The 12,467-nt window shown below is 29.9% G+C and overlaps 1 protein-coding gene across 3 annotated transcripts in view; it reads left to right on the top strand.

Annotated features, from left to right (window-relative positions):
• LOC134708469 (centrosome-associated protein 350-like) overlaps nucleotides 1-12,467 on the top strand; it is a 108,463-nt gene that overhangs the window by 49,324 nt on the left and 46,672 nt on the right. For all 3 annotated transcript variants that reach the window (XM_063569022.1, XM_063569023.1, XM_063569024.1), the window contains 6 exons: nucleotides 258-434; nucleotides 2,810-2,917; nucleotides 3,489-3,578; nucleotides 4,649-4,747; nucleotides 6,729-6,884; nucleotides 9,640-9,717. In XM_063569022.1, coding sequence (XP_063425092.1) covers nucleotides 258-434; nucleotides 2,810-2,917; nucleotides 3,489-3,578; nucleotides 4,649-4,747; nucleotides 6,729-6,884; nucleotides 9,640-9,717 — 708 coding nt within the window. The remainder of the gene's footprint in view (nucleotides 1-257; nucleotides 435-2,809; nucleotides 2,918-3,488; nucleotides 3,579-4,648; nucleotides 4,748-6,728; nucleotides 6,885-9,639; nucleotides 9,718-12,467) is intronic.

Below are 12,467 nucleotides of genomic sequence, written 5' to 3'. Positions count from 1 at the left end.
ATTTTTGCACCTGTCCCAAGTCCGGAACCTCAGCGTATTGTTAGTCTTTTATTTTCCAGATCATTCACCCTAGGTTTGCTGTGGGGTTCAGGTTGTTCAGTCACTAATTTTATATGCTGTGTTTAATGAATAGTAGGGATTTTTTTGGTACACAAACACCTCAATGCAGTGTCATAAGAAGTATTCCAGCATAAAATGATGACGATAAGTAACCAATCACCCATCAGTTAAAATTATTGTTAATTTTTATTTTTCAGAAAACAAAGAATATGGTGAAGATTATGCAATGGGAGGTACAGATATGAACTCTGATCGACTACTTCACAATGACAATGACCCGGTTCAGACCAGGTCAAATGATTATCATACAGAAGGACAAGACAAACACCCAAAAAGAAAAATAGCGGCAGGCCATCCGCCACCTTCATACAAAGGTAATATTTTACTGTTTTGAATAGGATACTAGGTTTTTTATTGTAATGATTAACAGCTTTAAACATTTTATACTGCAACTTGTTATGTTTATTTCCTAAATATAGTAACAAAGCTATATTTTGTATAATAAATATCAATTGCATCATGGATCACTTTCCCCACAATCAGGGGTTCATTAAGGGATGAAAATAAGTTTGACATTTGTGTTATGATTTTAAAAGTTATCAATTTATATATTTAAGTTGCAATATAAAAACATTATTAGGTCAATATCAGAAAAATATCAACTTTTTTGTACTCTGCGCAAAACTGGGAAAGGGCTCATAAGAACATCGCCCTTCCCTAGTTTCTCAGCCTCATACAAAAAAGTTTATATTTTTCTGACATTTACCTAATATAATATTGCATATTCATTGGTTGATACTAATTTTTTTTAAACAGAAACTAAAACAGAAAATTATCAGATCCATGTAATTAAAGAGTGATAGGCATAAGGATCTATATTGTAATCAGATTAATACACCTTTTCCATACAATGGAGTACATAAGCACTTTCATGAAAAAATATTAAAAAAATGATAAGATCTTTTTTATCAGTTAACGATTTGTCTTATGTTGGCTAGCACATTATGATATTGAAAAATGAGAGCTACGACAGGTTTTTTAAATTCATTTGTAATAATTATATTAATGATGCAGGCTTAAAAATTACTTGACATCAAACAGCAATGAACATTTTAATTTCGTATTTATCATTGGACTTGAAAAAGCCACCGCAATAGTTAATCATGCAGTCAATATACCGACAATAATGACAGAGTTCTTTCATCAACAGAATTAATGTCATTTTTTTTATACCGTCAAAGTAAAATAGATGAAATATTTCCATGTCTTTTTCATTGTACGGTTCCAAAGAAAATCACTGCCTGATTATGTAATAATGACTGCCATGCAATGTTGAATCTCCTTTATAGAAAGTAATTACGATTGTTACACCCTGACGAGAAGTCGTTTTATTGACATCCGTTTGTTCTAATCAATTGTTAATTAAACTAACGTAACATTTTATTAAGATGTTTTAAGGATGGAAATTTCGTTATCAAATTCCTACTGGAAAGATATTGGTTTTGATCGGGTATTTGATGGTATGCAAATTACTAAATATAGACTGGGAAAATTGAATTATTTCAAGTTTTCAATCAAGAAAATATGGTATCGCAACCTTGTTGAACTGGGAAAGGATTTTCTTTCCATACAGGAAGTGCAAAATTAGAATATAAAGATAAGATTATGCATATGATATACTGACTTAGAATATACCATAGAAAGTTTATGATCAACAATCAATACAATTACATTATGCTGATTGCATCTTATTTTTCAAAATTTGCTAAGTTTCTGAGGTGATGGGTGAGGTCCATTACTGATCAAAAGATGCTCTTGATGGAATGATTCAATAAAATACTTGTAAATGTATAATAGTTACTGTGAATTCATTTTATACATTGTTACCGATTTTTTGTGGTTGATGTAAATTGTATTGTTGTGTATACATGTATTTGTTTCAAGGTTATTTCAAAGTCTGAATACAAGTAAATTTGTACTTCCTGATACTATCAAATTCATGGTTCTCCTATACCCCTGCAATACCTGAAAATTAGTGTCCAACGATTAATAATGAGACTTTACCAATTGAAATTCATACTGCTATAATAAGAACAAGTAGAAAAGATTCAACTTTACTGACACACAATAATAAATTATAACTTGTAACTCTTTATTCCCCTAGAATACTATCTCAATAGATATACCGACCGTGCAAGGGCTGTATAGCCAGTCAAGGTCGTTAAAAACTTCCATTTGTTGTTGCAATAGATATCCAATTGTAGAATACTAAGTTTTTCTATGCCTTAAAGTAGTTTTTACTATTTCAATTGTGTGAATTCCATTTATCCTAGATAGTGATAATTTTAAAATTTGCTGACTCGGGTTTATGTAAAAAAAAAAGAAAAAAGGTCAAACTGTGACAAGATAAAACAAAATGCAGGTCTTTATAGCATTATAAGTCTCAAGCTGTGTAAGTGTGATCCTCTATTAAAGGGGATTTTGTGTTTGGTGCTATGTGGATTACTTACTGAACTGTAGATCTTCCCAGAAGTGTCATCATAAATTCATTACACATAAATCAGTGGAAACCTTGTCAGGGGAATGGACTTCTTTTGAAATTGCATTACATAACAAAATTTTCACCGATTTATATAAAAGTCGTTGACTGTAGTTTAATAATAGAATAGATGAATTGATGCATTAAATGTCATTACATGCTATGTGCAATGTAACGTCTCTGATTAAATAATGCTTTTATATTTTATAGGTTTTAGTGAAACAGAAGTCAAATATAAACACACGGAAGTAAAGCCATTAAAGGATGGAAAGAAAAAGGACAAGAAAAAGAAAAATCTCAAGGCACAGAAAACTCCTGGTTTGTAACTTATTAAGAAGAATAAAATAGTTTGATGAGAGTTTTTTTGTTCTTCTTCCATGTTTAATTATCACCAGCTCTTAAGCTAAAATTGTAGGTTTTTGAAAATTTCCACCTGGATGCTAACTTTATGAAAAAAAAGGTTTTGGAGTCTGATAAAAATATTTTCTTTTTCTTTGGACTAAGAATATGTCTGATGATAAATTTATTCTGTAGCAGCATTTATCAATGACAAAAAAGTACATCCAAGTTAGTCCTATTTACCTCCTCTGTTACTAACCTTCTGACATATCCAAGTATTTTGTGTTAATCTACAATACTTGGCTCATATCAGTCCTTTTATTCTGGACTCATTGTACCCTTGTCAAATCTATTACCGGTATTGATATGGAGCATTATGGAACATCACCAAAATTTTCATCAGTATTGAAATACAGCTCAGTTATTTTCAGATACATCAAGTCCAGATTTCTTTTCAAATGTATACCTTTTGATTTTTATTTAACGAAAACCTAAAAAGTATTGTCCTTTTTTGTCATGTTTATAATGAAATCCATTGTTTTATTTACAGAGCCACTGAAAGAAGAAGACCAGGAAAGAAAACTGACTCGTGTTATAGCTAAGGCTAATAAAAAAGATACTAATAAACAGAAGAAAAATGGTAAGACAAATCGGAAGGCATTTGTAATTCACATTTCTTTTGATATCAGAAAAACAAAGCTATTGATTTGCAGGTTTTAGAAAAAGAATTCATTTGTCATCGTACTCCTGTTTGAAATAAGATATTATTCTTGGAAAGTGATAAGGTACTTGATAATTTGCTGTTTCAGATTCTTAAAGACTATGTATATTTTTATTGTTTGTACCCAAAAATGAAAATAACGTCATGTAATTGGTTGAATTTGCATGGTTTAGGACTGTTAATTAGCTAATTACAATGTTTGGTGTTTTGGTGTATGCTTTTATGATTATTCAGATTGCATTTTTGAAGGGGAGATTGAAAGATAATAGATAAGAATGACAGACAAAATGACACATTGTTTAATACAAAGGAAATAGCAATCAGTGCCCTCTCATCTTTTTCCTTTAAGTGATTTATCAAAGCACTGTTCATCAAGAATGATTTTCCCATATATAATCTAGATAAATTTGACAAATTTTAACACTAATTTTTTCTGTACAATGACCTTTTAAACATAATTATTGAAAATATATATGCATTTAACTCTCTCAGAAAAAACTTAAGAAAAATTGTATATAAATATTAGCGTCTATCCTTTTAATGTTAATTGGAATTTACTTAACCTTAATGTAAAACCTATTTAGGGTTAACAAATAATTACAAACCTTAATCAAAAATGATTTAACTTGAGTGTGGACACCTTTGGTGTAAACCAACATTTACCCAAGTTAATAAAAAATAATTTCATGGTCAGTGTCTAGTGACCAGTTTTATCCAAAAAGATAGACAGGATATGAAATTGATTGAAATTATGCAAAAAGTAATAAACTTTTATGACTGTTATAAATACCAAGATATAAACCTACTTATGTGTAATAAATAATATCAAAAGAGTGGAAATTAGCATTTATGTCTTTAAAAACAAAGTCAAAGTCATAGTTCTACAGTATGGAAAGGATTAGTAGTTAAACAAGTGTTCTGATATGACCAACTTATTTATTGCATGAAAGTTCTTGAAATTAACTATTGAAAACATTTGATATTTTCAGACATTATAACTACGTCTTCATGGAGAGCTGGACAAGAATTAGTAATGAGGGAGTTAGGACCATTGAAAACTCGTAGAACATCACAGACCTCTCAACCAGGTATAAATTATGTAAAACAACCAGGACCCTTGAAAGGTTTAAAAAAAACTTAAAATCTTGTTTGTATTCGAAATACTAAGGATTTTCTTATACCAGGCATACATTACATGAGCTGTATTTGGCACAATTTTTTTTGATATTTTGGGCCCTCAATGCTCTTCAACTTTGTATTTGTTTTGGCTTTCTAACTATTTTGATTTGAGCATCACTGACGAGTCTTATGAATATGAAACATGCATCATAGATTATAGAATATACACATGTCTTGATGGTTGTTGTTGTTGTGTTGCTGTCCTATTGATACCTCACATTTTATTCCATTGAAGTTGTTTGCACAAAAGGGTGTTTTATTGATACATACACATTTTTATGCTGTATTTAGTGAAGCCGACATCAGATAAAGAAATGCTCACTAAATGGCAGTTAAATACTTTGACGTAATCTTCAATGCATTTTCTTTTAGTGCAAAACTTGTAGTTAATTGGTACTCAAAACAATCTTTTTTTGTGTTTTTCTGAGTCGTTAGGTCGCTGTCTCATTGACGTCTATCCCGTATCTCCTTTTATTATAATATTATAAGTTTTGCGTAATTTCAATGAAGTAAACAAAGTTCTTTACTGGTTTTTGATCATTTGTCAAGACAGATCAGATAAAAATTAAATGCCTGATCAGATAAAATTAAATAGTATTATGTCATTATCAAGTTTTAATGATATAATTTCAGTTTTAGGTCAGAGATGTCAGTTTCTTTGAATTCATTTTTGTCTTTCTTTTATTTCTTTTTTGGAAATTTTAGAACATATAATTGAATTATGACGTTAGTTCAGGCGTACATTTGCATCACTTTGAATGTAATTGTGCTTGTCATGCATTTAAAATTAGGGAGTAGGGGTGTTCTGTTTTATAAAAGAAAATCTAAATTTATATCATAGGTGAATTGAAGAAATGTGGCCTCATCTCTTTAAGTGTTGAAGTATTTAATAACAAGAGTTATTAAATGCTTTCATATATTTAAATTGAATATTATGCATAGAATTTATTGTTGGTAGCCTGATATAGTATGATAAAGTATTGTTTGGTAAATACCATGTCTTCATATATAAAACATATTTATGTCAAAAATAGCAGCAATAATTGCTTACTTTGCATTTAGTGAATAGGATTTGTGTGGGGCTTCCTCACATGATTTGTGAACTGAGATGAGGCATTTTTTTTTATATATTACCTGATTTGAACTTTTTACCCAGTGACAGGAAAAAACTATCAATACATTCTACAAGAGATTTGACTTTTTGTTTAAATTAGTTTGCTCTGTACTTCTTCCAGTATGGAATTGGGTATTCAGAAATGAACATTCAAATCATTGATTTAAAAAAATAAAAAATAAAATGGTACATAAATTGCGCTAATTTTTATTTATTTTTATGATTTCTCCATAAAATTAAAACCATGGAAATTCAATTTCATGATTCGTTTTTCTCTGCTTTAATGATTTATATATTTAATTAATTTTCAACTGCTAAAGGTTCTGTGTCAGATTTCATGCATATTCAGGATGAGACAGTTGACAGTATATCAGTATTTGATTAGTAAATGAGAAAGAGAAATATATTTGACTAATGATTAAGCTTGCAAATAATTAAATATAGCCCCCTTCATAGAGGTAGGACATTTTACTGATCAAAGAAAATGACATTCCCCAAACATGCTTACAATTGTACATTCCGAAACAGTCAGTTACTGTATATTTATGTATGATTCCCATCTAAAAAGACAGCTCCTTAGCTTCAGTTTTATAGCCTGACAGAACCCAATACAGTCATATACTATGCCCTGGCTACCCTTGCTGTGATTCATTCCTTTCTTTTGTTGAAAAAAAAACTATATTTAGAATTTCCTTAACAATTTCTCTTTTGAACGCTTAAGTTTACAGACTTCATTACAATTAAAAGTATTAAAAACTCTCAAATACTTGTTACAGGTGACATTGATCGAGGATCACATATGCCTGATGGGGCATACGGGGGAGCTGAGGAACCTGAACCCCCAGAGAGGAAAACAGCAACAGACATGGAGTTAGAAAGAGCCAGAGTATTATCGGCTGAAGCAAGACGTGTTCTCAGTGATCTTAATATGGGTGAGTGAATTATCATAGAGATATCTGAGGAAACAACTAACATACCTCTATTTAAAGCAGCCTCTGATTGAAGTAGATATAAGAAGATGTGATATGAGTGCAAATGAGATAACTCTCCATTCAAATCACAATTTATAAAATAAACCATTATAGGTTAAAATACGGTCTTCAACACGAAGCCTTGGCTCATATTAAACAGCAAGCAATAAAGAGCCCCCAAAAAAACAAGTGTAAAACAATTTAAATGAGAAAACCATTGGTCTAATCTGTATAAAAAAAAACATGAAACTTTTTGAACCACATTAACAAACCACAACTACTGAACATCAGATTCCTACTTCATACTTCCTACTTCATGGCATTTAGGAGTAGGAATAAAAACTGTCCTGCTCTTCAGTCATAATCATGTGTCTGATGCATTTCCACAGGTTCTATTTCCATGCAGAATTTATAAAAACCTAAGAGATATCTCCTGTCCTTTATTTATATATGTCTATGTATTATTAATAAGTTATACTGCATGTGTATGCATTCATTATTTCTATTTGATTAACCGATAATTGAAAAAACACATTAATTTTCAATACTCAAAACATTTAAAACTCTGGGGAAACATTTTCCGAATTGTAGATTAAATTATTCAGAACTTAGTCTAAATAGTACCTTCCAGATAGTTTGAATGGAGAAGTCATTTATAAAGATAAATGTTAATTATATATAAGATTGACATTCATTTAATATGGGACTTTATCCACATTGGCTAAATTCCCAAAAATCCATTGGAGTATTACCAATTCTAAATTGACGGGAGGAACTTAGAGGAATACTGCTGTTTATTTTCCTCATGTTAAAGTTTTTTATATCGATTTTTAAAATACTCTTATATTGTTATAAAACCTTTTTGTTGATTTAACAATTCAATGGTTCTGAAGGAGAAAAGTATGGTACATGAATATCAGTAGAAATGTTTTCCCCATAAAAAAATTATAACATGACAAATATTATCTTTTAGTACATATTTAAGTCTTTGATAAACATGAGGTGTTTTTTGTTGACTATAAGTAGTCACATGTCTGTAGTGTTTGGGAAATTTGTGTCTTATGCTTATATAGAAGGAATAAACCTGTAGAATTACATGTGGGTTAGTCAGATTAGATGTTTTATATTTTATCAAATTGTATTTTTTATTGACGGAGGTCTTCACTTTGAATAATTGTATGGGATGTCTAAAGATGCTTAGAAATGTGATAGCTTAAAGTTGTTTATGATTGATTGATTGATTGTTGGTGTTTTAACACCGCTTGTGGGCTATTTTGTGACGACCAGTTTTATTTGGTGGAGGAGGCCAGAGTGCCAAGAGAAAACCACCTCCCTCCCTTTGATAGGAAAAGCGACAATCTTTATTCTTAGTCAAATAGGATTTTGAATTTAGTGCATCCACACAAGTGGGGTTCACACTTCCATCCTCATAGTTGACTGGCTAGTTAGACCACTTGGCCACCCAGGTCCCTGTTGTTTTTATAGAAAATTCTAATTAAACATAACTTAAGAATGGTCAAGAGGAGATTAAAAAACCTTTTTTATTTATGGAACATAAACCAGACATTCTACCTGTAAACACTCACTAACTGGGTAATGCCACTTACTTACCAAGCAAGAACTATTTCCTCTGAACTCTTGGTTTTCAGTCGATACAAGCTACAAGCAAAATGAGCAGACTCTTTCGCAAAACTGGTTTGAAAATAACTTTTGGTAAAGTTACTAGCGGAAATCAACCTAACAGAAAAAGTTCAGTATTTTTCTGTTCTTTAGTGGCCCTTTAAATTCCTATATTCTTGGAAATAAATTCTTTCAAGAATTTGTCCATAAATTTTATTTCTTTCATGGAAGTAAAGCTCTATTTATGCCTTGTCAAGGATAAATGGATTTTTAGTACATTTAAGACATGTTTCATTTAAAACCATAAAAGTTATTACCAGTGAAATTGAATATTTAAAATGTGGTAAAAACCCTTGATCAAATAAATCTAATAACAAAATTAGTATGTGGTAAAGTGTCTATTATAAAGTTGGCAGAATCTATTTTATGTAACTGTTTATTTAATGAATATTGATGACAAACATGTTTTGAACCGTCAAAGTTTTAGTGTCTTTCCCAAGTCAGGAGCCTGGTATTCAGGGGTGTTATTGGTTCCTGGTTTTCATTTCTTTTTTTTGTTTATAATTGGTTTGTTCTAAACCAGGAGGTTAGTTGCTGTCTGTCATATTTGTTTTTTATTTAAAATTATGTCATTAATTGTTGGTTTTTGCTTTTAAATTGTTTCTCATCAAAGGGTTTTAAAGCTGACTATATGGTATGGGTTTTGCTCATTGTTGAAGGCTATACGATGACCATGTCAAATGGATTCTGGCGAATAGTTGTCTCATTGACAAACTTGCCACATATCTTTAACTTCTGAAGCTTAATATATTTAAAGCAGAATGTTACTTTCATACTTCTTCATTCATACAAAATATCAGTGTTTTCATGCAAGAAATATCGTGAAAAGTATTTGAAAAAACATCAAAGTACAACCACTTATATAAAATAAAATTAATAAATAGAATTTTAATACTTGAGAAAAGTAACAAAAGGACATTTTGCTTATAACATTTTAATTCTAAGTAATGATTATTGATATGAATGTTTTAAAGAAGGCTTCTTAAAATGTGGTAATAAAAATAAAATTTCTCAATTTTTGCTTTTTAATTTCTAGATGACGAAGAGAGAAGACGGGAAGAGTCATCAAAAAGAGCAAAATCGGCAACAAAACGGAAAGCACCAAAACCTTCAGGTATTTTTGGTGTTCAAATAGGATACATTTTATAGCAAGTTGAAAAGTTGTATTTGTCACTCTTCAACTTATATACAAATTTTTAATAATTCATTCTCATTCTTTCACTCAAACTGAACTCACCAAGCACACAATCATCTGTGAAGTAGAACTCGGCAAACTAATAGAAATAAGAAAGTTATGAAAAACAAGCTATTGAAGTTGAAATTATTTTCAATTATGGAATTTACTTGATTTCTTGTTATTGAAATTTTCAATAAATGCCATGTTTATTCTGTACTGAAATGTTCTGTGCCGCGCACAACGCTATCTAACCAAAATGCATTTTATGGAAAATGTTATTAACCGCTCAAAAGATTATAATACCAAATAAACAAGGAATTTATTAAAAAAAAATAAACATGAGAAATTATATAAATGCAAATTCCATAATTAAAAATAATTCCAAGTTCAAATAGTTGCCTGTTGAAAGGATTTGATAAATGGGTACATTGAACCTGAGTCAAAATGACCAAGTTTTATTTCTACCCTTACAACTAATATGACTAAAATTAGAAGTGAAAAATACTGAAGGGAACCTAAGACCTAAAAACCAGTGAAATTTTTACAATATCATGTTAATAAATATTTGGACTACACTTCAATTTGATATTAAATTAAGTTAAATTGACTTTCCAACAAATTCTTGCTTTGAAATGGCATGTTTTAAGGATTACTTATATCCCCACATTTTTTTTGAAGTTTTTTAATTATCTACTTTATGCTGATTTGATATATTTGAAAAATTGGCCTTTCAATGTGGACTTACTGATTACATTGGAATTATGTCAGATCAGGGTACGACTTTTGGCGTCTTGTTGTGTTTAATAAGATATTACCAAAATTTGATTTCGTTTGTTGACCATGTGAGGAAATCAAGCTATTTTTAATAGCAGTAAACATATTTTATAAAGCCATTTGTACGTCTCCAGAATAGAGGACAATCTTTGGTGAGGAAATTGGCATGAAATGTTCAGAAATCGTAAAAAGAATGTTGTCAAAAGCATTTTTCTCAATTTTACATTTTCTCTTATGTTACAAAGTACGTAACTTTGGTTGAAAATAAAATACGAATTACAAACTTCAAATTTGTAAATAAATTTAAAATTGATTGGTAATCCATGCAAATCGTCAAATATTTTTGATTGATTCATAAAGGTCACGTTATAATGTTGACTCAGATATTAAATCCTATATCAATTTACATTTCTTTGATTTATGTAGTATAAAACTTAAAATTAGCAGAATAAAACTTAAACCTTAACTTTTATTTTGGTAAATGGCATTTTATAAGATACATTGTAACAACTTTCCCCTTTCAACCAAATGTATTTTGGGTATTGAGTTTACATGAATTCTTGATTTTAAAAGAAGTGCTGGCTGAATAATATGAATTATGCTTTGTATCTTTGGTGCCAGCCATGTGATATCCAAATATTCAAAAGTCGTTTTTCAAAAGTATTAGAAAGCCTTGAATGAATTTGATAATATTTAGCGTTATTTTTGCCAACCATTAGAGGCTGGTAGCAAAAAGGTTAAAATGTCTATCTTCAAGGTCAATGTCCAAAAATTAGTTCAACTAAATGTGCCACTTTACATATGTCATATAATATTCAAATATTCAAAAGTCACTTTTTCAAAAGTATTTGGAAGCCTTGAATGATACTGATAATTTTAAGAGTTATTTGTGCCCACTGCCTGATGTATGATTAGAAAGTCTTTCTCAAAGGTCAAGGTCAATAATTTAATTCCATATCCAAATTGTAAAGTTATTCCATATCAGAAGTTTTTAATGCATGGTAAAGATATGAAAGATATTTGATCTTGTTGTTTCTTACCACCAGACAGTTTTCTATGAATAAGATAAAAATCTTCTTTTTTTTTTAGTGACAATTTCTTTCATGTACATGCAGATGATTATAGAAGATTGTTTAATAGATTGCACTTAAAGTTAAATAAAGAGGTTTTCATTAAAAGATCGTACTTCAAAATGAATGCAAAATTTCCTTTTGGAGCTTTGATCAATTAAATTACCTTATATTCTTTAGATTTATAGATTTGATGTGCATAATTATAGGAATTGTCTACTTTTGATACCCCTGCATTCCTCTGCGCTTATATTAACATGCCTTTAATTTGCTGGTAAGATTTTCAAATAAGCCAATAAACTATAAATAACAAATTTGCTCAGGTTTAAGCTTCATTCTGTTAGTTTTATTTTGAGTTAATTGTCTATAAGTTCTTAATTTGGGAAAAACAAAGTCTCTTCAACATGCCCTGGGACATAGCAGAAATATTGCATTTAGAAATAGTGATATGATGTTTTAAAATGATACGTGTGGATAAAAATATCTGCACAGTATTTAAATATTTTTTTACAAGTTTGGAACCTATTAAAAAGAAATAAGAAAGGAAAGTAGACTTCTGTCTGGGTTTGTGTGGGTTTCTTGTTATATTTTCATAAGTAGAAAACAAGAAAATCTACAATATATTTAATATTAACAGGCAATTGATTAGCGTCTTTTGGCTTCAACCCTGTGATAATGATTTTGGAAACTATCCCATACTATCATGAGGTGTTCCAAATTAACTTTTAAAAGTTGACTGGCATCATGCCAAACCTATGTCAAGGTCACGTTGCTTAACATGGGTGTACAAACAGTTACCCATTGATGCAAAAGTTCATCATATGTTGAGATTGAGAAATGGAA

This window comes from Mytilus trossulus, chromosome 2 (assembly GCF_036588685.1).
Source record: "Mytilus trossulus isolate FHL-02 chromosome 2, PNRI_Mtr1.1.1.hap1, whole genome shotgun sequence".
NCBI lineage: Eukaryota > Metazoa > Mollusca > Bivalvia > Mytilida > Mytilidae > Mytilus > Mytilus trossulus.
The sequence above is the reverse complement of the archived record's forward strand: the minus strand, read 5'-3'. Positions and strand labels throughout refer to the sequence as shown.